This window comes from Tarenaya hassleriana, unplaced genomic scaffold, assembly GCF_000463585.1.
Source record: "Tarenaya hassleriana unplaced genomic scaffold, ASM46358v1 Cleome29, whole genome shotgun sequence".
NCBI classification, from domain to species: Eukaryota; Viridiplantae; Streptophyta; class Magnoliopsida; order Brassicales; family Cleomaceae; genus Tarenaya; species Tarenaya hassleriana.
In genome coordinates, this window is record NW_010966092.1 from 325,715 (window position 1) to 352,219 (window position 26,505).

Here is a 26,505-nt window from a genome sequence, read left to right on the forward strand (position 1 = left end):
TTCTTTTTCAAAACCGCAGATATTATGTATGTATTATCTGAATTTGATCTTTTAAATATATAAAAGAAATGATCGTTTTCAATTATTATGTATATCCTATATCATCCAAATTCTCGTAAAAACCATATAAATAAATCAAATTTAGAATATCCGAAATATGAAATAGTAACAATGCCGATAATAATTTATTGGAGATAATAAATGCACATGATTTGAAAGGCAGTGGATTCAGATAATGTCTTTTCAACAAAAAGAAGGTAAAGGGTTCATTACAGATCAGTGAGTTACAGTTACAGACAACCGAAAGGAGTAGCCTTTCTTAGTCACACAACTCATACCTCCCTCCCGTACCAAATTTATTAATTTCAATATTTAATCACTTTCTATATTTTTTTAAAATAAAAAAATCATTGCGAATTATTTCACAAGTTAGATAGTAATGTGATGTGATTATTCCTTTCTACCGATAATTCATAATATTTCTGCTCCTTTTATTCGACCTTATCTGTGCGATGCGACATTAAGATTGTTATCTTTATAAATTTTATACTTTAAAATTATGTTTGAATTTAGGTTTAGGGTAAACATTTATGAATCAATATCGTCCAAATTTTGTTCTAACACTAATTAATAAATTTTAGAATTATAATAATATATTTTATAAATTTAAAAATTATAATTACATATTTTGCAAGTTTGAGAATACCGAAAAATTTATTAATTTATTTTCTGTCATTTTACAAATTTAGAAATTTTTATAAGTTTTATCTATAGTTTTATTCAAAACTAATTTATTTGCAATAATAATTTTATATCAAGGTCAATTTAGAATTAGATACAAATAATTTGATTTTAATAAAACTGTTAAATTATTAATTTTTAATCAGAATGGTTCCAAATATAATTAGATATTATTCAATTGTATTTTTTATTTAAATTGGGGGTAAAACCCCTAAAAAACCTCCAACTTGCTAAAATCTATACAAATAAACCTCTAACTTGCAAATGTGTCATTTTATCCCCAAACTTGCAACATGTATCTGAATAAAACCTCCAACTCGCAATTTAATGGCCAATTAAACCGTTGACCTGTTTGACCAAATTTTCAGGTAATCGAAAATCCACGTGTGTTCGGAATACTGATGTCAGTACGTCCACATCAGATTTTTTAATTTATTTCCGCCACATCAGCGTGTCTGGTTTTGAAATTTAAACCGATTTGAGAAGAAAAAAACCTGGTTTTCAATATACTAAATCGAATCGAAAACCCTAAAAATTAAAAGAGTAAAAATCGAAACCCTAATTTCATCCTCTTCAGAGAAATATGAAAATTTGCAATGTTTCATTCCTTTTCCAGATTTCTGACCCTGAAATCTTTGAAATTTTGATGGTTGTAAGCCAAAAGAGGCTGAAATTTATGAGATTTGCTCACAATATACTAAACTTGGCTTTTGTTGATGAAAATGACGAAGCAGTGAAGGACATGTTCTGGGTCTGAGCGAAGACATTAGAGAGAAGATCGAGCTATCATAGAAACAATCCAGGAACACGAAATTGTATATTAATTTAAATGAAAATGGCGAAGCATCGAGGGATAGGTTCTATGTGTTCCTCAACGAGCTTCGAAAACGGTCGGATGCCAGATTTGTCGGACCTAAGATCGTTCTTTGTGGAAAAATTCGGAATTACAGATTCGAAGAGTTGCAGAGCTGAAATCGAGTTTTCGGATGAACATATTGCGAATCATGATGGAGATATGGCGCCTATGGGATTTGTGATTAACAGGTTTTAGGCGATTACTCGTTACTGCAGGTTTTTGTTATTCAGATCCGAGGAAAATGGATTGGAGTGGAGAATCGAGAAACTGAAGAAGCTGAGAAAGGGGATTATTGCACAGGAGATTAGGGATATTTTTATTACGATTCCAAAGGATTTTGTTTGTCCAATCTCTCTCGATTTGATGAGTTCGATGGGACAAACATATGATCGAAACTCCATTGTTAAGTGGATTGAAGAAATTTTCAGATTTCTTTGAAGGGGATGAAATTAGGGTTTCGATTTTTACTCTTTCAATTTTTAGGGTTTTCGATTCGGTTTAGTATATTGAAAACCGGGTTTTTGTCTTCTCAAATCGGTTTAAATTTCAAAACCAGACATGCTGATGTGGCGGAAATAAATTTACAAAATCTGATGTGGACGTGCTGACATCAATATTCCGAGCAAACGTGGATTTTCGATTACCTGAAAATTTGGTCAAACGGGTCAACGGTTTAATTGGCCATCAAATTGCGAGTTGGAGGTTTTATTCAGATATATGTTGCAAGTTTGGGGATAAAATGACACGTTTACAAGTTAGAAGTTTATTTGTATAGATTTTAGTAAGTTGGAGGTTTTTTAGGGGTTTTACCCCTTTATACGGGATCTGATTGTACAATTATAAAGTACCGGGGTCCTTTTTTAAGCTTAGGGGTGTAGTAAATGGATAAAGATTTCCAACAACTTTCTGTTTCTGGACGAAGGGTATTTATGTCATTATAACGACGGAAGCAGACGTCCGTTACTAACGCTAACAACTTGCGCCGTTAGTTCTGAGGGGTGGGCGTTACACGTAGGATTGACGTGGAGATGAAACGACGGAACCAAACCAGACCAAACGGCCGTTACATCATAATTATGCTGACGTGTCCGTGTCAGCTCTTTGGATTCGTTTTCTCTGCGACCATCATTAAATTTACACCAGATTCTCCAATAGGTGGAGAGAATAAGTATATTACCGTATGATATAATGGTATTTATTTTTATTTTTTTTAATATGAGTTTGCAGTTTTAGTTATTTATTTTCGGATATTATTTATTGTACAAAAATGGGGTTAAATATTCGGTAAATGAAAAAATGAGGATTTTTCCATATGGTATTATGATGTGATATTAGGGTGAAGTGGTGAATTCTATTAGCTTTAGGATTTGTCCTGATTTATTATGAAAAGTTTTCTATTCATTTTTACCTCTAGTGTTGAGTTCACTTTTGGACCCAAACATATTTCCTCCAGCATTTTACAATATATATATATATATATATATATATAATTTACTACCCTTTACCAAAAAAATATATAATTTATTACCACCAGTATAGATCTTTCTAGAGAAATATGGATATTACACACTTTTTTTACTCTTTTTATAACAACACACGTGTAGACCTCGGAAACGCAATACATGTCCCCAGATAGCATTGATAAGGTTACACGCGTCACGCGTGTGTCTAATGACACGTCATCAACTTCTGCATGAGGGACGCTACTAGTATACATGCAGAGGCGTACAAAAGTAATATATGTATATATAAAATCCTTCCATCTTAATATTATATTACAGCACATATAATATTTTGTGATTTCGTTTTTGGATGTGACTTGGTGCGGATATTTTGAGTCTCGATTAAATTTTAGATTAGTTATTTTCTAAAATTATTTTTTATTTAGAAAAATATATTAATTAATATACTTTTGTTTTATTGAATTTTAGTTTATAATTGATTCTTAGAGTTTAATTCCATTCGATGTTGGTATTCGATTACATTTTAATTATATCTAATTTGAATACGACGAGAAAATGTATTATGCGGTTTAGTATATATGGACCAAACCGAGATGCGCATTGTCGCGAACAAAAAACCAATGTCCGTACTGTATCCGAGCAAGAAAACAAAACACGTTTCGTGTTCGCTCTCACATGCAAATATTACAAACATGCATGTTTTGTAGTTTGTACCCTCCACGTTGCATGTTTTGTTATTTTTCCAGTCATCTGTTTATACAATAACATCAACAATTCAATATTTTCAAATAACCTTATTATCCATATATATATATATATATATCTAACTATTATTATAACAAAAGTGTGTGTATATATATGTCTTGGTATAAAAACAGAAAAACTAAAAAATTATTTCCAAATGGCGCTAAAATCACATGCTGTCCAGGAAGATGATGGAATAATGTAACCAGCCGTTATTAATTACGTTTATATATCACAACAATTTATTCAGACCTCTCTAGTTGCGACACGATAAACGTGTCAAAATGACAAAATCTCGTCCGCTGTATTCTTTTTAAGTCATTTTGTCTCGCTAATTCACTGCTAAAATAATATATTTTAAAATTGAAAAAAAACCTTGAGCGCCGGGTTGAAAGTTGAAACTGCTAAAATATTTTCAAAATGCAACAAATATTATCAATCATGTTTAGAATAAAAAAAAATTACCGTCCAATTTGTTTTCGATTATTAAATAAACCTTTTGTGTGAATATATACTTTTTAACAATTTATTTCAAGATCTTGAGGTCCACAACTCCATCTTGTACAACACCCAAGTGGTCTTTTGTGGGCTTCACAGTTGAGTGAGAGAGAGAGATTTAAAGCTTCTCTTCGAGCATAAAATTTTCGTGCACATAGAAAGACACAAACCCCAAGAAAAGAAGGAAGAAGAAGAGAGAAGAAATCAAATGGGAGAGGTCCAAGAGAATCCCAAACCCTTATCCTCTTTCAAAATCTCACATGGAGAAATCCCTCATATCTAAAACTTCTTCCACTTGTTTTTGTTTTACGTATTTTCTTGAATCAGGAGGAAAAGAGGCCACCAGAAGCAGGAGAGGGGAAGACGATGGAGGAGAAGAAACCGGCAGAAGAGGGAGGAGAAGAGGCTGAGAAGAAAACACAGGAAGAATCTAAAGATTCCAAGGAAGATTCCTCGCCTCCGCCGCAAGAGATCGTCCTCAGGGTTCACATGCACTGCGAAGGCTGTGCTCGGAAAATCCGCCGCTGCCTCAAAGGCTTCGAAGGTATCCATTTATATACATACATATATATATATATATATATATATATTCATTCCGTATGTATACGTTTGTTTATTCACGTATCTCTACGTATGTTTGTATACAAACATGATATACATAGTATGATTCTTCTTTAGGTGGATTGTCATAATTAATTGTTAACTTCAAGAAATTCGTTTTCCGTATGTTATAACGTTACTGTCACCCCATACATACTTTCCTCGGGTTTGGAAATTTTTTTATAATAAAAACAAATAGGAAACCAACCATAGTTTTTTTTTTTTTTTTTTTTGGTATGAGAAACCAACCATAGTTATTTGTTGATTTAATAAAAATGGTGATTTTTTTTTTAATTAGGAGTGGAGGAAGTGAAGACGGATTGTAAAACGGGAAAAGTGGTGGTGAAGGGGGAGAAGGCGGATCCATTGAAGGTAGTGGAGAGAGTTCAACGTAAAGCCCACCGCCACGTCGACCTCTTGTCGCCGCTTCCACCGCCGGAGGAGAAGGCGGCGGCGGCGGAGGAAAAGCCCAAGCCAGAGGAGAAGAAAGCAGAGGTGACAGGAAAAAAAATGTCCTCATCTTTTATATTTTCCAGTATTTTGTTTTTCTGAATCAGCAAGACTTAGGGCGTGATCAAGATAATAATATTATTAAATCTATAATATAGTTTTTTTTTGTTAAAATATAGTTTTATTTACATTAAAAAAATATTATATGGGTCAGACGCCGGTGGTGGTGACGGTGGTGCTCAAGGTTCACATGCACTGTGAGGCTTGTGCCATGGAAATCAAGAAACGGATTCAGAGAATGAAAGGTATTTTTTCTTCTCTACAATTTACACCAATAATTATATATATTTTTAAATTATGTTATGTAAATCAAGAAACGGAGTCAGAGAATGAAAGGTAATGTTCTTCTTTACAATTTCCCCCTATCATTTAAATTACATATATATGTATATATGTATATATTTTTATATCATGTTATCTATCGACTTTTTGGGCAATTTGCTGCGAAAGACTTATCATTATTACAAGAAAAGAAAGTTATTTTGGATTTTAGTTTATTTTCTTTGCTTTTTGAATATTGGTCGATTTTTTTAAAAAAAAAAAGTTTCAATTGCTTGCAAAACCGTCCACTTATGTTTCCTACTTTATTTATTTATTTATTCAATTTATTTTATCGAGAAGCTTATATTTCCCACTTTATATCGACTCTCTTTTATGCTTTTAAATTGACATTCACAATTCTATTCGATTGGGTCCATAAAGTTCAAAACAATATAGTACTGCTTCGACTTTAACATACACTCGTACATGCATTACACATGCGCATGTACCACCATATATATATGTATATATATATATATATATAATTTCCTTGCTTCGTGTTTAGTATATATATCACATGATTTCGTTCGGTTGTATATACATAGTGGGGTCCACATATTTTTTGGACCATCTGAAAGATGCAACAAAATTTCGATTTTCCAAGAGTAAATAAATTTATCTAATCAATGTATAATTTATTCCATTCATTGATTAGGTGTTGAATCCGCGGAATCTGAACTAAAGAGTTCACAAGTGACGGTGAAAGGAGCGTTTGAACCGCCGGCGCTAGTCGAGTACGTTTACAAACGCACCGGCAAACATGCGGTGGTCGTTAAGATCGACCCACCGCCACCCGCTGCCGAGCCACCCGCCGCCTCGGGCGATGATGGGACGCAGAAAGAAGAAGGGAAGGGCGACAATAACGACGATTCCAAGGGCGAAAAGGTAAACCCCTCGGACGAGGAGAAGAAAGGAGACGACGGAGAGAACGGGGAAGGCAAGGCGTCTGAAAACGCAAACGCTGGTGGGGACGGCGACGGTGGGACAGAGGAAGAGAGAATTTTGGAGGTGAAAAAGATAGAGAATCCTTACTACTATTATTACTATCCACCGCGTTTGGCGGTCGAAACGCACGCTTATCCGCCACCGCAGATTTTTAGCGACGAGAATCCAAACGCTTGTACCGTAATGTGAGGAAACGCAGAACCCAAAACGCAAACGCTAAGGGCTAAATGGTAATATTGGCTAAATTTCGGTTGATGGGGCCTTCACTAATGTTTGCTCATTCTGCATAAAGTGGTTTCCTTTTAATGTACTGTGCAGGAACGTAAGTATAAACTCTCTAGACAAAACTGTCGCGAGGTCTTTTTAATGTCTACCTAATGTATAAACAATAAATTGAAAGAGCAATACATAGATATATAAATAAATAAATAATATATGTATATGTATATATATATATACACACACATGGAGATATTGGCAGGTGGCACATTATTATATGTTTTCCGGAAAGTGGTTGGTCCATTTAGTGCATGATACAGTTAAAGAAAATTCTAGTGTGTTCGTCACTTAATTGCTCTTCTTGTTAATTCATAAGAAAACATAAAAAATTATATAATTTTAAATTCGAGTTACATTGCTTTTTTTTTTGTCTGGAAAATTGTATTTATCTCATTTTTTTTATCGATCGAATTTAATTAAATTCAAATGATGTTATATTTGATTTTTTTATTAAAACGTTTATTTTTCAAAATTTGATATATTCATTTTAATCGTTCATTGTTTTAAACACAGTTGATTCAAATGAATTAGAAAATGTTTACAGAAATCTGGATATCTTTTCATCGAGAATATAAAAAAAATACCTAAAAAATTTTTAACTTGTAATTTGATAGTAATATTAATTTCTGAATTTGTAGGTATGTCTATTTATTTTCGAATTTGTATTTTTTAACACTGAACTTACATTTTTAACACAATAATTCCTAAACTTGCATTTTTTAACACAGTAATTTCTAAACTTTGCTTTGATCAATTAGCGATATGCACAATTATGGAACTGTTAAACAAGTTTAGGAATTAATGTGTTCAAAAATGCAAGTTCGGGAATAAATAGACGCACCTACAAGTTCAGAAATTAATATTACACCAAATTACAAGTTTATGAATTTTCAAATGTTCTCCTTTCAAGAAAATGCTTTTCAATATTATGTATAAAATTCTAAAATGATTATCCTATTTGAAATATCGGAATTAATACCGTAATATATATGTTTGTCAAATGCGATATGACTGATTGTCCCATTTAATGTCAAAAACACCCATCATAATTTGCTGGGAAAATTTATTGGTGTAGTATCCATCATTACGAAAAAAAGGAATCCTATGTTCTTGCAAACACATATGTATATATGTATATATAAACTAACACTACGATACCATTATGGAATATTGAAACTGCTCTCACAAATTAATACGAAAATTTTTAACATGATTTGTCTTCACTCAAACGTATACCGAAAAATATTTTTTTTAGTAAATCACTCGTCTTTAAATTGTTTGAAAGCGAACATGTTTAACTTTAAAAAAAATTGGAATAGACTTAAAAAAAAAATTGGAATAGATAATCGAGAAGGTAGATATCTTATTGCGTTCAATTCATTTCCGTATTTTTCTTTGTCTAATGGTCTTCGAGGAACTGCTCATTTTCCATACCATTTACACCAACAATTACTCCCCTTCACCATACTTATATATTTATAATGCAGGACATGGACAATGTACTACCAATGGCAATATATTTAAAGATCCAATATAAACTTTAATTCGCCCCACCATATTTTAAAACGAGGTCTTGAATCAGCGTATATTTACAGTGATTTACATAGGATCACTGATATATCTCTTACATAGGAAAAAAAATAAATCAAAATCAGTGCATTTACTTTTTTGGTACTTATATAAGTTTCATTGTTTTGTTTTTATCAACAATTTGAGAATGGAATATATATTGCGTACTTTGGTCGTAACTCGAAAAAGATAATAAACTCACAATGTTTTTTTTTTTGTAAAAGATAAACTAACAATGTTTTTTGTATTCTGGAAAGCTAATGTAAATAATTAGGTCTCTGTAAATAATTTAAGCAATTTAATTAATACGGTCCAACAACTTCGACTATTAAAATAGATTAAGCGTCCAAATTCATCCTTTAGAATAATATTTCACAATTCATTTTTTTTTGGTAAACAGACTCAATTCATTTTGCCATATGGATGCCGTAAATAATTCGACTTTGTCGGCGTATGTTTCCATTTGTCTAATAATGTTTTTGACAACAAAAAACTACATTGCGATTTAGTAATATAATACCAAATCAAAACGAATAATTTAAAAATCGGTTCAACATATCTTTTAAAAATAAAAATAAAAATATATCTATTGAATAAAGTAAATATTTTTTTAAATAAGTATATGTTTGAGTAAATATTGTATTGAAATAAATAAATAATGAGAAATACGATGGATATAAAAGTGAATTATTAAATTTTTTATAAAATTTAAAATAAACTTATTATCAACGAAATATAAAATCTAATTAAGCTCTATTTTAGTAAGATTCTTTTAAAATGAAACAACTGACGAAGGGGAACCCGCCACAACTATTCAGCTCACCTACCTACAACATACGCCGCGGTCGATGGCACGTGCTGAGTCGTCCAAGAACATTCTATACTATATCACGCGCCTAAGGGAGCGCGTGTGAAATAGTCTTCCTCCGTGACGTGACGATGATGTAACTGGTTGTGGGTCCCATGTGATGGGTGGGAGGTCTTACAGTTTCTGAGGCCACGTCACGTGACCCCTCCACTCCACCCGTGTCTCGGTCCCTCCCACTGTTTGTCGCTTATCTTATTGGACAACGCATCTTTATATTATTCTTTTTATCTAACAAAAAATAAATATACAAAAAATACGAATTTGCAAAATGTTAGAAATATTTTTTTTGGTGAAAAAAAATGTTAGAAATATAAGGTTTTATCATAATATATATCTATCTATTATCTTTTTTCATCATAAATTATCTGTCATTCATGGTGGAAAATATTAGAATAAAATTCGTTTTATCCAAGATAATATGTTTCGATCTTACTAGCACTTATGTTTGATACATGCTGCAATTTTTTTTATGAACTATAATTTTCTATTAATTCAAATATTTTTTATTTTTTTTATACAAGACAATTTTTTTGTTAAGTTATCCAAAAAAATGGCTTCATGTGGACGAAAAAAAATATAAAAATATAGATCTGCATAAAAAATTAAATCCACATGATTACAAAATAAATAATACATAGGTGGTTGATTGGATTATAAAGATATACAATCTTGTAAAAATTTTAATATAATTCCAAACCTTGTAAACTGCAAAGTATTTCGACAAACACAAAATCGTTATTTTTTTTTTACAAAAACACAAAATTGTTATTGAAGCTTTTTGTTACTTTTTTTAAAACTAAAAGATTTACCAAGATTAGAATCGAATTTAAATATTAATAAAAATAATCGATAGTTGGCTTTGACCCTATTAATGAGCAACGAGGAAAGTGTGTCGGTAAGATTATAACTAAAAGCAGTTGTGGACGAGGTGAAGTTTGGTAGATTTGTCTTACCCCACCAAACAACTTGTTACTTCCTTACATTTTAAGTGAAGGTCGTTGCTTTACTTTGATTCAGTGAGAAATCAAAATTCACCAATTACATTAGAAAATATACAAAACTGGTTTTATTCTCCGTATTTCTCAATGAATTATTATGACTATTATAGATAATAGTAATTAATTATATATTCCTATTTTAAAAAATATTTTCCTATTCTATTCATATTTTTTTACTTTTTTAAAAAATTCCCATTAAATTTTATATTAGTTTTCTTTGTTAATTTGATTCATATTATATTCATATTAAATTTGAATATAAACGATTTTTAGATAAAAATTTTTATGCCGATACAATTAAATATTATTATAAGTGAAGATCAAAGTGGGTTAGGTAAATAGATATAGTTTTTTCCTTGCTGAGAACGAGTGTGATGATTGTCATCATTTCTGAATTCTCATCATACAGTATAATACTATTAATAAGATATTTATACGATTTAGTAATCATAAATGGTTATTTATAATTTATCTTAAATTGTTTTACCCTTCTCCTGTTTTTAAACAAAGGAAATATTAAATGTAAAAGTACCCATTATGTTATCACGTGTTCTTTTGTCTTTTCTCCTTCGTGCAAATCTTTGGGACCAATACTGAAATTACATTGACATGCACGTACGTATAGTCTCTCTGTCTCGCGCATATATATATATATACTTACGTATAAGTAATTATATACTCACGTCTACATATAATTATTTGTATAGTATGCGGATATATACAACAATCGGGCTATAATTGAGCGGATATTTAGGTTTCTTATTTCCACATTCGTTTTTTTGTATTACAGTTTTTATTAAAAAAGTTATTTATATTTCAAAAAGATCTGCTCTCTATTACGTCAACGCTCAATCAATTTAATTTTAAAAAATCGCATTCAATTGGTTTTTATATCGAATTCAGCTTTAATACCGTATGATATATCACTCAATTCGATTGAATTTTTATGCCCAAAATATCATTCCTATTCACCATTAATGTCTCTATGATTTTAACATGTATCTGTAGACACAAAATCGATAATAGGCTCGATTGTGACCGATTTTACAATATGAAGAGTTGGACCATATTGTAGGATAATTGAGATTCTTATTGATTAGGGTTTTGATACATGGTGCTTATATATAATAATGTACATGAAGATACTAATAACAATAATATCTAGAGATTAGGAAGTATTCCTAATGTGAGAAAGATTATAATATATCCATATCTCCTATATGCCCCCTCAAGTTGGAGCATCGGAGGTGAGTCCAATCTTGACACAAAGATCATGAAATGCAGTGCGAGGCAGAGGCTTGGTGAGAGCATCGGCCAACTGATCTTTTGAGCTGACATGAAGTACCCGAAGTGCCCCAGACTCGACTTGACCACGAACAAATAAGTAGTCCAATGCTAAGTGCTTCATCCGAGAGTGAAAGATAGGATTGACACTAAGGTAAGTAGCACCAATATTATCACAAAAAATAGTTGGAGCCGACGAAAGAGAAATGCCGAGTTCCAAGAGGAGAGAAACAAGCCAACGCAGCTCAGCTGCAGTGTTTGCAACTGAACGATACTCGGCCTCGGTGGAAGATCGGGAATGTCCAGGAAGTTTCTTTGACGACCAAGAGATCGGATGTTTGCCAAAGTAGACGACATAGGCACCAGTCGACTTAAAATCCCCCGGATCACCAGCCCAATCAGCATCACTAAAGGCATGCAAAGAGGAGGAGTTATCCGCCGAAAGGAAGATACCTATGTCCCGAGTTCCAGCAAGATATCTGAGAATACGCTTGGCAGCTACCCAATGAACATCCGTTGGAGCATGCATGAACTGAGATAGCTTATTAACCGCAAAGCTAATATCCGGACGCGTGAGAGAAAGATACTGAAGGCTCCCTATAACTGTCCAAAACGGAAGAGGGTCCGAGAAAGGAGTACCGAGGGCTAGGGTAAGTCTCGAGGTCGAGGCCATGGGCATAGAGACAGTCTTGGCATCAAGCATGTCGGTACGATGGAGAAGGTGTGAGATATACTTCCGTTGGCGTAGAAGAAGCCCCTTGGCAGACCGTATAGCCTCGATTCCAAGAAAAAAAGAGAGATGACCAAGATCCTTGAGGGAGAATCGAGCTGCAAGTGTAGCAATAAAATCCCGAATCTGAGTAGAGCAACTTCCAGTCACAATAAGATCATCCACATAAACAAGCACAAAGAGACTGAAACCCGAGTCGCGAAGAATAAACAATGAAGCATCAGCCATGGAGTTCACGAAATCACGAGCAAGAAGGAAGGATCGGAGTTCAGAATACCATGCTCTTGGAGCTTGTTTGAGTCTGTATATCGCCTTCCGAAGCTTACACACAAAATCAGGGCGATCCTAGTCAATGAAGCCCTGTGGTTGCGCCATATATACCTCATCTGAAAGGTTGCCCTGCAAGAAAGCATTATTGACATCCAATTGGCGAATGCTCCATCCATGAGTAACCGCAAGGCTGAGAACAAGATGAATAGTCGGAGGCTTGACAACGGGACTAAAGGTCTCATGAAAATCGATGCCAGGGCGTTGATGAAACCCCTTTGCCACTAGACGAGCTTTGTACCGATCAAGAGAACCATCCGAATTCGTTTTGACACGAAAAACCCATTTGCATCAACAATATTCATTGTCGGTGTCGAAGGAACAAGCTCCCAAGTGTTGTTCCGAAGAAGAGCATTAAATTCATCACTCATTGCCAAGCGCCAATGAGGGTCTTTCAGTGCTTGATAGGTCGACGTGGGTTCCCTGTGAGTATCCAAAACAGATGCCAAAAATGTGAGTTTAACAATCGGCTTAGATATCAAGTTCTTCGCTCTAGTCACCATCGGATGAGTGTTTCGTGGAGGACAAGAAACAGTCGGCGACGGGACAGCAACAGACGGTGCTGCATCACAAGGCTCCGAGGAAGGCACATCAGACAGGGTCATCGGAGGCGAAGGATGTACGCTCAAGGGCTGTGTCGAGGACTGCGGAATGACCGGTGGAACATAAGATGATGCAGGGGTAACAAGAGAGCCTAAACACTCGGAAGATCGATGATCAAGGGACGGACCATCCGATGACGAAACAACAGGAGAGAACCGAGAGAGATCACTGAAAGGAAAGACCAACTCATGGAAGACAACATGCCTAGAGACAAAGAGGCGACGACGGAGAAAATCATAGCAAAGAAAGGCACTTTGAGACGAAGAGTAACCAAGGAAGACGCAAGGCGAGGATCGAGGGTCAAGTTTGTGGGAAGAGTAGGGACGAAGCCATGGATAGCAAAGACAACCAAACGAGTGAAGCTTTTCGTAGTTAGGGGCTCGACCAAAGAGAGACAAATAAGGAGAATCCATAGACAATGTCGGGGAAGGCAACCGATTAATAAGGTAGATTGCCGTAGTGAATGCAAATGACCAAAACGAGAGAGGGAGAGACGCATGATGAAGAAGAGATAGGCCTGTTTCAACAACGTGGCGATGTTTGCGTTCAGAGATGCCATTATGCTCGAGAGTGTGTGGAGGAGTGGTAAAGTGAGAGATGCCGTGAGAGGCAAGGAACGAACGTAAGGCGATGAATTCACCACCATTATCCGTATAGAGTGGTTATTTTGGCCGAAAACGTGTTCTCAACGAGGGATTTGAAGCGAATAAATGTATCACGAACATCAGATTTATGTTTAAGAGGATAAAGCCACAAGTATCGAGTAAAATGATCAACAAACACGACATAATATTTGAAGCCATCAATAGAGATAATTGGAGAACTCCAAACATCGGAAAAGAGTAATTCAAGAGGACGATTAGAAGAGATAGACGAACAAAAAAATGGTAGCTTGTGACTTTTATTACGAGAACAAGAATCAGAAAACAAGAAAGAGGAATCCCGAGATAATGGCAACTTAAACGTAGACAAAACACGCTGAAGAATAGAAGATGTAGGATGACCTAAACGCGAATGCCACTCGGACAAAGTGGACTTATGACTCGATAAAACAATAGGAGATGGGAAAGTAGAAGAGGGATCCGGCCATTCGTAGAGTCCATCCTTAGCTTTTCCGCTTAGAATCGACGCCCTCGTGCTTAGATCCTTCACCTGAAAAGAAGAGGGGAAAAATTCAACCGAAACTCCGTTAGACTTGCACAATTGGGAGACGGAGATAAGCTTCTTTTTCATGGTCGGAGCACAAAGCACGTTATCAATAGATAAAGCTCGAGTAGGAAGGGCAAGTGAAAAAGAACCCGTGTGAGTTATAGGAATGCCCGATCCATCACCAAGAACAATGTCATCACGACCATGATAAGGATTATGCAAGGCGAGATTGTCCAAATCAGACGTAATATGATGTGATGCTCCGCTGTCAACAAGCCAATGCGACGTGTCATAGGAAGGCATCATCGTGTGATGAGCTCTCGGCTGCCATGGACGCGAAGAAGAGGTCCACCGAGGAGCCGACTGCTGCAAACCGCCAGGATTATCGGAGACAGAGAGTAGCCGGAATTGATTGCATCGTTGGGCGCTATGACCGAACACTCCACAAGCTTGACACTTCCCTTGATAGCCTTTGGAGTGAGGAGCCGACTGTCGACCCCGAAAGGAACCACGACCACGAGAGGATGAATGTGGGCGAGGACCAGCATAATGAGCAGTGACTGGCAGAGAGGACAAGGACGACGTGTTGGCTGCAGCAAGTTTCGCCTCATGGTTGAGAAGCTTTTCATGAAGCTCCTCGGTCGAGATCGCATCATCCTTGGCTTGGACCATATCAATAATGGGTTTGTAGTCCTCCGACAAACCAGTCAAGATAGCATCAAGGAGATCCTCGTGATCCAAGGGCTTACCAAGGATAGCGAGCTCATCGGCCTTGCTCGTGAGGAACCACATGTACTCGTCAACAGATTGCGTACCTTTCACAGCACGTTTGATTTGATCGCGAAGTTGCAAAAGATGACCACGTGACGCTTTGCCATAAATATTGGCAAGGGTTTTCCATGCTTCGCGAGTCGAAGAGGAATGGGCAATGACAGGCTGAAGATTCAGCGAGATAGTGCCAAGAAGAGCACTGAACAAGAGTCGATCTTGCTGTTTGAACACAACAAACGCTGGATTGTCCACCAAGGTACCGGCGTTGTCCAGCTTGGCCGGAGGAATAGCCTCATTATCTAGGATGAAACCAACGAGATTGTGGCCCTCAAGAAGGGCTTGGACTTGAATGCTCCAGGTAACGTAATTGGAAGATATCAATTTGGTAACGTTGGACATGTTGATTGAAAGAAGGGATTTGCTGGGCTCTTGCGGATTGAATGTAGCTGTAGTTTCAGATGCAGAGCTTTCGGTGGTGGCCATCGATGCTGAGAGAGAGGAGGAACAGCTACAGATGCTCGATGGTAAGGAGCTCAGATGCGGCAGCGGCGGCGGCGGCTAGGTTTTCAAGTCGTTAGACATGTTTTCTCTGATACCATGTAGGATAATTGAGATTCTTATTGATTAGGGTTTTAATACATGGTGCTTATATATAATAATGTACATGAAGATACTAATAACAATAATATCTAGAAATTAGGAAGTATTCCTAATGTGAGAAAGATTATAATATATCCATATCTCCTATACATATAAGATCCGTATATACGTGATTTATCCAGAATTTTCGTGACTTATATGCATCGATTACAATAATGCGTTACATTTTTTCTCCATTTAATCTATATATTTATTCGTCCGTTGGTTCTATAGTGGGTTTCAGGAGTACCACCGCCATTCGTTTAAAGAGCATTTATATATATTTAAAAGTATTTTCGCAATATTAGAATTCTTTTAACGTGATCGAACAATTACGGCTGCGTAACTTGTTAGAAAAATACGTAAAGAATGCAAGTCTTTCTAATTCATTCAGATTAAAGTTGCTTGAAAATTCGTTCCAGACAAGAGGTTGTGGGTTCGAAACCCATGTTGGAAACTCTCCTTGAACCAGTCACCTTTACGAGACTGATTTATCTATTCTGTGTAGTTTGTCGGCTACTGCGTAGGGCAGTGGTCGGCTACAGTCTAGGACGGTGGGTTTTTTCAGGTCTGCGATGTTGTTCTGATGTTGTTCTCATCCGGTCCATGGGCTGAGAGGCGGTGCGATGTCCAATGTCCAATCCGAAGGGTTGTAGGATAGGTTTAACCCAAAAAAAAAATCGTCCGGGACGCCGCTTTGCTTGAGGTCGAAGACTCTAGACGACTGAGAGACTCCTCAAAGGCTTTCTTGGGAGTTTCGCGCGTTGGGTCCGTTAAAATCGTTGGAAGTCACGTGACTCTCACGTGTTGTTTTGTAGCGAGCTTTGTAAAGGGCGAAGGGTCGGACGAAATGGACGGATGACCGAATCCATGAATCCACGTCCCTACTTCCACAGGGGTATTTCCGTCTTTTCATATATGTTTTTGGGTCAACGAAAGGTCCTAATTTGGTAATTAATGTGTCGACCTAATAGCAGATGGACCCGAATGCAAAGTGGGCCCAATGGGTGTCAGAGTCAGTCTGTGGGCCTGTCTACCTTTTTTTTCCGTAAATATTTATACCAATATTTTGTGTTTTCATATATTTCAAAATTTTATTTGCGATCATGTTATTTTATTGTATATAACACGAGGGAAAAAAAAACTCAACGTTCCAATTTCTCTATCAGGAATAAATTCAACTACCCGAGAGCCAGAAATCAAGCAGGCCATCCAAAATAACAAAATGGAATCACACAGAAGAAATAGAATCCTCAAAATACATATCTAAAAAGAAGGAGAGAACAAAAACCTGTAGGAGACGACCAAGCGGCATGGACGACACACCGTTCCTGGACATTGGAGCAGAATCCAACGCTGATCTTATTGAGATCGCCTCTCAAAACGGCGCCGTTCCAGACGGACGCGCCGTCCCAGACTGTGACCTGACCGGCCAACACGACGTTGGGAGCCACGAAGGCGTCAATCGCGACTTTCGGCTGCCACTGACCTAGTGGTATGATCTGTCTCTGGCCCCTATAGTCCCATTTCACCCGATCTGGAGATGGATTCACCGGCCATTTCGGCTTCGGCGCCTCCGTTGTAGCCACCGCAGAAACCTCCGCCGCGAAGTGGCGACGGATTAGATTCGAAGAGACGGCCGACGCGACGGTTCTCCTAGAAAGTTGAGCTAGCGAGGTCGCCATTGATATGGATTTTGTATTTCTTCCAAAGATCTGAGGAGAGTGACTGCTCTCCAGAGAGAGGACCGTCCTAGCGACTGACAGAGAGAGGTCCTTCGGAAGCTTGAAACGAAGGAAATAAATATGGGCTTTAATATGGGCCTAACCCATTATTTGGGCCTACAGAATGCTTGTCATATGGCCCTCGAGGGTACTATAGACTAGAGAAATTTCATTGTTTCTCTGTTTTCTGGCGTAATTTTTATCGTAATTTGATATATCTTTTCAACTTTCCAAAAAGAAAGAAAGAGAAATACGAACCGAAAAACTTCTTGGCGTTGATAATGATATGATAAGGTTTTGGTTGTGATCACGTGATGATATTGCCTTCCGAGTTCCGATGAGAGGAGGCGACTCGGGGTGGCGACGAAGACATTACTCGGGCTATCAACTCGGGTTGCGACAAAGACTCACCTTGATCTCACAGCTTGTCTCGCATCCGTCCCGTAATCAGTCAATGTCCGCTGATTGATTTCGGTATCTTCTCTATACTTGTGACCTCGACCCCTCACTTATTTTCCCGTTGCTCATCAACCCTTCACGACCTCGACTCTCATGCGCCCGTATACCACGCGGAGGTACCCCCACTCTCACCGCATCACGTGCATACCGACCCTCACAAGGTCGAGGCCGAGTAATAAAAAGATCAAGATCGATATAGCAAAAAACCTCGGATACCTGACCCACACACTTACCCATAGATTGTTCTTCGCTCGTATTGGAATGGTTTCGTTGGCATGGCGTCCATCAAACTGCATCTATTGAAATGTTCATAGCTACACATACCGATTAAACATGATTATACACTATTCTTTCTCGTAATGTGGCGACAGGCTCCATTTCCCACCAGTACCACCTAGATTATCGGTTCATTCGAGTAAATTCACATCTATATTCAGACCGGAACAATCCAAACCCGAGATTTCTAGTCACTTGCACTGCTGATACAAGTCTAAACACGCTTCGGTGATAAGGTACAAAAACAAAAAACCAAACCGAAACAAAGTCCACGAAACATGAACTGGGCGAACAAAAAGTGAAAAATTCAGTGCCCTGAACCAGATCGATACAACTTTCCGGTACGCCTAAATCGTTACACACACACTTGACATCAATGGAGACGGAGAATGAGAATAACAGGAACGACTCAGTTATCGATTCATAGGACTGATTCGGTGAAGTACCAATAGAATCAGCATCCATTTTTACAAATTCAAGATCCAAATTAAACAGGAACCCAAACGAATCCCCCAAACCCTATGGAATCAATAAAACTAAACTCCAACTCACTAGATCACATTCACTATAATCGGATCCATGCGCCCGATTAAACCCCAAATCCCTAAATCACAAAACCCTAAACCCAAAATGCGAACATCTACGGCGATGAATAAGTGAACAATTACTGTAACACTCGATTATATACAATAATCGAAGCTGAAACCAAATAGATTTTTATTTCAAAATCGCATCCCAGCACATTCCGTATTCACAAATCCAAACATATCCCACAGTAACCGTGGGTCATACCCAAGCTAAAAACAGAAAACCAGAAGATTACAAGTTTCCGAACATAAGCGAAAATCCAAACAATCAGTGTAAGATCTGTCTACTTAGCCGGTATAGATGTGGACTTGAATGGCGACGGTGAAGATGGTGATGAGGCCGAAGTATATAATGGCGTGGACCAGAATCGAAGCGCCACTAGTCTGCATATTCCCGAATTCGACGACTCGGCCTCTCCCCGGAATCTGGAAGAGAAGCCCCGGCGACAGAAGCACGAACAGAACCACAGCGATCACCACCGGTCCCCAATCCGCCATTTTCCCCCACGCTAGAGAGAGAAAATATCAGACAGACAAAATCGAAAAAAAAAATGGAGAGAGAGAGGGTTTTTTTTATATCTGTGGAAAGTGGAAACGAAGCATCTCGTGCGTGGTGAGATAGAGAGAGAATGGAGGGTGACGACGTCACGTGCTGCCACGTTTTTTATTTTATTTTATCGTTTCGTATTTTTCCTTTTTAATTATATTAAGAAAAATAATTTGTATTGGGCCAATTTACCCTTCCCGTCTAATATGGGCCGTAAAGGCCCAGCGTAGTGCGCATGAAATATAAATATTAGTTGTAAAATTATATATTAAATTAATATCAAATAAAAACAAGAATGTGTACCAATCTCATTATTGTTACCAATTAAATTAACAAATTAAAGAAAATCAAGAATGTTAATATTTTAAATTAGATTATAGAAATTTGATCAATTGGTTAATTTCATAAAGGAGGATTTGTTACCAATCTCATTTGTAACCAGAGTTTATATTAGATTAAGGAAATCTAAAATAAAAGGCAGGTTAAATGAAAATAAGTAAAAAAATCGAATGTGCATGAAAATAAGTCAAATATTGAATGTAAATGAAAATATCTAAAGAAATTTTTTTATTAGATTCGAATCTCACATTAAATTTGTTACCAATCTCATTTTTAACGAGAATTTAGGTTAAGAACTTCACATACAGGCTCATCTAGAGTCAATAGTCAAATCATTTGATATGATTTTCATTAAATTAACCTAAAGAAATCTCAAATCAAAGGCAGACCATATCATATGAAAATAAGTAAAAATTAAACGTATATAAGTAAAAAGTTTTTTTTTTTTTGATAAATATATAAGTAAAAAGTTGAATGTAAATGAAAATATCTTATATAAAATACTTTTTTTATTGAATTCAAATCTTACATTCAATTTGAATAGATTTAGTTTTTTGAAACTAGTAGATTTTAATTTGAAGGTAATCAACCAAAAACAATAAATATCTGACTCTAATAAATTTTTTAAAAACTTAAGGTTGACTAATGCATAATCATTTTTTTTTTCCAAAAATCTTCCAAAATAAGTACAAAAACACGTAATTGACATAACCCATTGTAAATTGCAATGGCCCCAATTGAAATTACGTTAACACCCTTGGCAAAAATGGGAAGCAAATCCTTTTTCCTACGCGCCACTCAAAGGGGTATAAAAAGATAAATTACTCGCACAGAATGAACATCTCTATATCTTTGTCCGCCTGTCATTCCCCAGTCTTCGGATTGGAAATTTGAAATTAAGATTTATTTTCTCTTCGATTTTCCTTCGTTTTCCTGGGAATTTCCCTCGTCTTTCTTCCTCCGATCAACGATTCTCTATTCTTTTACGTGGACATTGAACTAACCTGAAATTCTTGGTTTCGTTCCCGCTTGGTTTCAGCCCCATATTCGTTAAGGAGATTTCCTGTCGAAATAAGCCGGTCAAAATCTTTGATTTCCTTCGTGTAAGATCGTACCAAGTGAGTTCTCGTGATTCCATTTGCTGTTTTTGAGCGTTTGTTTGATTGGACTTGTTGCTGTAGGTGCCGTTTTTATCTGGGATTCTGTGAAATTTTTTCGCATCCGAATTGGTATTTTCCCAGTTGTTGAATTAAGCTCGATTGCTTTCGATCTTGCAGATTTGGAGGATTTTTGAGAGTTTATTTCTCCAGAATTTTGCGATACGAGATGGCTAACCAAGGCGGGCCATCGAGGAGGAGTCTATCTGTGTCGACTTCGTCGTTGCACAGGAAGAAACCTTCTGAGATTACCGTAGGCGGTTCCGACATCTCCCGGAGATCTCTTACTGTTCCTCGTCCTTCTTTGTACGTTTTCTGGGTCTCATTCCATAACATGGAACCCTAATTTCCAATGTTACTGGTTGATATGTTCGAGAACGATTCAGGTCTCAGCTTTATCTGTTAGTTTGAGAATGTCTGTTTCATGGCCACTTCTTCTAGTTTTTCCGTGGTTATGGTTTCCTTGGTAGCAAGCAATCCGGTTCTTAAAGTGCTGGAAAAATCCATTTTTAATTGCCCATAGGTATAAAGTCCGTAGTTAAATGTCCGAAATTTTGCAGTGGAATGCTAAAAAGGTTCATCACATTTTCTTGTACTTGATTTGCGGTGTAGCAAGATGATGTGGTTTTGCAAGATTTGGTTAATGTGTCCTTTTTGCTAATGTTGATTGGAGTTGAAACAGGACTTTGACGGGAGAGCGAACTGTCAAACGGTTGAGGCTATCGAAAGCCCTTACAGTTCCAGATACCACAACCATCCTTGATGCTTGTAAACGGATGGCTTCTCGTCGAGTTGATGCCTTGTTATTGACTGAATCTAATGGATTGCTTTGTGGGATTCTTACAGACAAGGTAATGCTGGTGCCTATTGTTACTGTTACACGTGTTTAATCCGATCGGAAAAGATGAAGACTCCTTTGTTTCTGTAGTAACTTAGAACATGATTTGGTGTGTTATCTTTCTGGGTTCAGGACATAGCGTTAAGAGTGATAGCACATGACGTTAATCCTGAGGAAACACCTGTTTCCAAAGTTATGACCAGGAACCCTGTTTTTGTACTTTCTGAAACGCTGGCTGTCGAAGCCCTTCAAAAGATGGTGCTAGGTGTGTACAAAGTGTGAAATCATTGTGATCTTTCTTTTCCATGTGTGTTTTTGCATAATGAGGTGGTCCTAATACTAAACCTGCAGGAAAATTCAGACATCTTCCTGTTGTAGAAAATGGAGAAGTCATTGCTTTATTAGATATAGCAAAATGTTTGTATGACGCGATTGCTCGTATGGAGAGGGCAGCAGAGAAGGGTAAGGCCATAGCTGCTGCTGTTGAAGGCGTTGAGAAGAGCTGGGGAACAACCTCATCAGGTGGGTAAAGAATTCATTCTAGTTGAATTCTTTTCATGTTTGCTTGTTATTTTCACGAATTATCTATAACCCAGCTGAGTTCTGAAAAATACCCCTATATGTTCATAACTTCTTGAATTCTATGCAGTTCCCAACACCTTTATCGAAACACTGCGAGAGCGGATGTTTAGACCTTCGTTAGCAACAATTATCCCGGAGAATACAAAGTAGGTAATATCTTCTCTGCTCATTTTTTGTTGTTTTATATGTTTGTTCTTGGGTCACTTTTTTTCTTCTGTCCCCATGAGTTATGTTGTTTGGCATATGGTGGTATTGTTTAGGGTTTTGAAAGTATCAGCAGCTGATACAGTGATGACAGTGGCACAGAAAATGCTTGAATTCCGAGTGAGCAGTGCAGTTGTGATGGCAGAGGACAAGATTCAAGGGATTGTAACGTGAGTCTCGTTTTGAACGAATTTGGAAACTGGTCACCTCTATGCTATAGTTCTCTTTTTAGGTCTCATATCATTCTCAGTCTAATTGCTTCTATTAACTTTGAGATTTTATAACTGAAATCTATTAATTTGATTTTCCATTTGTCTAGTTCAAAGGATATATTGATGCAGGTTGTGGCCGAAAACCTCCCTCCAGCTGAGACAACAGTGGGGAAGGTACTTTTACATCGAAACTTTTAACATGTATATAGGGATATGATGTAAGATGAAAAGAGACTATAATAAATTTGTAAGATTTTCCAATGTTTAATCACTGATTTCTAGCTTATTTCATTAAGCTTTCTACATTCCCAGTTTCCTATATTCTTCAAGTCTAGAAGAATTAGGACTGACACCATTATTAGGTTTGGTAGGCCTAGACTTACTTGGAAATGAGTCATTAGAAATGACTTGGATATGTTGCAAATATCGGAAGATATGACGCAAAACCGAAATGAATGGAAAAGAAAAATTCATGCGGCCGACCCCAAATAAACTTGGGATTAAGGCGATGTTGTTGTTGTTGTTGTTGTTGTTGTTCCTCTACACTGCATTCTGGATGTATTCAGCTTTTATGATTTCATTCAGACAACCCATTTGCTGCTCCAACGCATGGCTAGGCTTATGTATCATGATCTGTACAAAATAGATAGCTACATGCTTTGTTCAGCATCATATTTCTCTAATGACAGAGTCTGCTGTTTTGATTTCTGAGTTTACTTGTTTATCTAATCCATTGTGCACAGATTATGACTCCGAACCCAGAATGTGCAACAGTTGACACGCCAATTGTTGATGCTCTGCACATCATGCATGATGGAAAGTTCTTGCACCTTCCCATACTTGACAAAGGTGATTTCTTGCACAATTGAAGATAGTCTTCTGAAAGCTAAATGCAAACATGCGTAAATATGAAGGTCTTTTTTTTATTGCAGAAGGGGAAGTGGCTGCTGTTGTTGATGTAATCCATATTACTCATGCTGCTGTTGCCATGGTAAGTTCTATTTCTTGGACTCAAATGGTTCTGCTCACATAATATACTCATAGAAACTTACATTTCCAAGTATAATATTTGCTCCATGTGTACACATAGGCTAGTGTTATGGTTTGAGGGGTGGGTTGGTTGGTGTGGGAAGTATAATATGATTTCAGTGACTATCAAATGATTTAAGCTTCATTATTGTGCTGACTGAGAAAATTTTGCATAATACTGTATCTCGGTTAACTTTTGTGATGCGGCACTCATGTTGCATTTTCTCCTTCAACAGCTCTGTCTCCTACTCGCTTTTTGCTTTGCATAATCGAGAGTTGCTGACAGTCTTTTGATTGATCTCAAATTCACTGTTCACATTTCATTGCCAGGCTGGAAGCACTGCAGCAATAACTAATGAGGCGACAAACTCGATGATGCAAAAGTTTTGGGATTCAGCGATGGCATTGTCTCCAAATGATGACGATGATGACTCTAGGAGGTTATATCCACTTAACCGCTATAATTTAGTTTCACTCATGAACTTTTTGTTTGTTGATCTGTACCTCGTGGTACCATTTCAGTGAGGGGTCGTTGAAAATTGCTTCTGAAGCTGACACAGGCAAATCTTTCCCTTTCTCGAATACATTTTCATTCAAGATCGAAGACAAGAAGGGCAGAATGCACAGATTCATAACTGGTACTCGTGTCTGCTTTCCTTTGTTAAGAGTTGATTAACTTTGTTCTGTGTATTGAGTGTGTGAAATGCGGGTTTCTTCCAAACACAGACACCCAGAGTTTGACTGATGTGATAACTGCGATTCTTCAGAGGGTAGGGGATGACATTGACCCGGATAACTTGCCTCAAATTTTGGTACTTAAAAATACTTTCCAAGAGAATTATGCAGATGTTTTCATTGTCGTGGGATTCAGAGAACTGTACAGCTGATTCTTTTTAATTACATGATGGTTCATTTTGGTGATAAATGGGGCAGTATGAAGATGAAGACCATGACAAAGTCTTGTTAGCATCGGATAGCGATCTTCTTGCAGCCATAGACCATGCAAGATCGATCGGGTGGAAGGTACGTTATGTTATCATCTTTGTTTCTTCCGGCTTATGTATAAAATGGTCTCAAGTATTAAGCTCCGTTAAGGCTGAGAGTTGTGAAGCTCTCAAAACTGTGAAGATTCTTTCTTAAAAAGCCAAAAACGGGAAAACCCTTTTTCTGGTCCGTAGTCACTGATGCATTACCCGAAGAGATTTTACCTTCCGATATACTGCTTCGGCATACGGGTCCTTACTCCTTAGATTATGACATCAAATTGAAAGAGGAACTCTCGTAACAGAGCAATCACTCTCATTCTGTCTGTCTGCATATACATTGATTTTTGTGGATCATTGAACAGATGGGAAAATGCGTTTTTGGATCATTTTGCAGGGCTTGAGATTGCATTTGGATTATCCGAAAAACGGCATTCGAAGAAGAAGAAGAGCATCGGGATTAGAAGAATCGGTAGATTATTACGAGCAGCCGGATGCGTGGGCTGCGGCCTACAGCGCGGTGGCCGCTGGTGCAGCGTTAGTAGCTGGGCTCGGCGTTATGGCCTTCTTGAAAAGATATGGAAACTGAAAAACAAACAGACAGAACAGAACAAATCGCAGTAGAAAATGTTTTGTCGGGAAACAAACAGGTTAATGTTCTCTCTCCCAAATACAGAGTACCCATCTAGCCGTTGAATTAAAAACGTATTTTGATAGATCATTTTGAAGAGAATTTTTTTCAGTTTTCTTAGTTTGATTCCCAAAAAATAATTTTATTTTGTTGAGGGATAGATATAGTTTGATAGTTAATGATATAAATTTTAATGCAAAAAAGCCCACAAACACAAGAATGGTGTGGTGTAAATTATGATTAAAAAAAAGGGTATGTGAGGTTTTTTTTTAAAAAAATGTGAATCTATTTACTCCAAAAAAAAAGGAATGACAGTACATTACGGTTTTTGAATATAAATTTACGGAATATTAAAATAAATAAATAAGGGAGAAAAAATCACGTACATTGCTCTCCACATTAACCTATTCACAAATCACAATATCCAATCTCTTGAACAGAACTTCACAGATCCAAATCCAAACCACCAAAGAATCATCAAACCCTTCGACGGAAAATGGAGAACCAGCAACCTCCTTCCTCCTCCTTCCCTCCGCCGCCTCCTTCCGCGGCGGTCGTCCCTTCCCATCCCGTCTCCGGCGCCGGAGAAATCCCTTACCACCACCTCCTCCACCACCAGCAGCACCAGCAGGAGCAGCTCCAGATGTTCTGGTCGTTCCAGCGTCAGGAAATCGAGCATGTCAACGATTTCAAAAACCATCAGCTTCCTCTCGCTCGGATCAAGAAGATCATGAAGGCCGACGAAGATGTCCGCATGATCTCCGCCGAGGCTCCGATCCTCTTCGCCAAGGCCTGCGAGCTCTTCATCCTCGAACTCACGATCCGATCTTGGCTCCACGCCGAAGAGAACAAGCGTCGCACTCTCCAGAAGAACGACATCGCCGCCGCGATCACCAGAACCGAAATCTTCGATTTCCTCGTCGATATCGTTCCCCGGGACGAGATCAAGGACGAGGCCGCGCTCGGCGGGGTGGTGACGCCGACGGCGAGTGGTGTGCCGTACTATTATCCGCCGATGGGTCAGCCGGCGGGGCGCGGGGGG

The 26,505-nt window shown here is 37.4% G+C and overlaps 4 protein-coding genes across 4 annotated transcripts in view; 3 read left to right on the forward strand and 1 right to left on the reverse strand.

Annotated features, from left to right (window-relative positions):
* The first annotated feature begins 4,338 nt into the window (after positions 1-4,338).
* On the forward strand, positions 4,339-7,049 carry LOC104818179 (heavy metal-associated isoprenylated plant protein 3). The gene is made up of 5 exons (XM_010547643.2): positions 4,339-4,519; positions 4,630-4,846; positions 5,201-5,397; positions 5,567-5,657; positions 6,389-7,049. The coding sequence occupies exons 1-5, from the start codon at positions 4,511-4,513 to the stop codon at positions 6,865-6,867; spliced, it is 993 nt and encodes a 330-aa protein (XP_010545945.1). The 5' UTR covers positions 4,339-4,510; the 3' UTR covers positions 6,868-7,049.
* A 12,000-nt stretch (positions 7,050-19,049) lies between these two features.
* On the reverse strand, positions 19,050-19,547 carry LOC104818180. Its single transcript, XM_010547644.2, has one exon. It carries the CDS (start codon positions 19,437-19,439, stop codon positions 19,230-19,232), a length of 210 nt encoding a protein of 69 aa, XP_010545946.1. The 5' UTR covers positions 19,440-19,547; the 3' UTR covers positions 19,050-19,229.
* A 1,134-nt stretch (positions 19,548-20,681) lies between these two features.
* LOC104818181 (CBS domain-containing protein CBSCBSPB1) lies at positions 20,682-25,553 on the forward strand. Its single transcript, XM_010547645.2, has 15 exons — positions 20,682-20,945; positions 21,105-21,290; positions 21,667-21,835; positions 21,955-22,087; positions 22,174-22,344; positions 22,472-22,550; positions 22,665-22,778; positions 22,928-22,994; positions 23,564-23,669; positions 23,753-23,811; positions 24,180-24,289; positions 24,372-24,487; positions 24,576-24,661; positions 24,783-24,872; positions 25,230-25,553. The coding sequence occupies exons 2-15, from the start codon at positions 21,154-21,156 to the stop codon at positions 25,419-25,421; spliced, it is 1,629 nt and encodes a 542-aa protein (XP_010545947.1). The 5' UTR covers positions 20,682-20,945; positions 21,105-21,153; the 3' UTR covers positions 25,422-25,553.
* A 295-nt stretch (positions 25,554-25,848) lies between these two features.
* The window catches only part of LOC104818182 (nuclear transcription factor Y subunit C-1-like), a 1,102-nt gene continuing 445 nt past the window's right edge, over positions 25,849-26,505 (forward strand). The window contains exon 1 of the mRNA XM_019203068.1: positions 25,849-26,472. Coding sequence (XP_019058613.1) covers positions 25,960-26,472 — 513 coding nt within the window. The 5' untranslated portion in view covers positions 25,849-25,959. The remainder of the gene's footprint in view (positions 26,473-26,505) is intronic.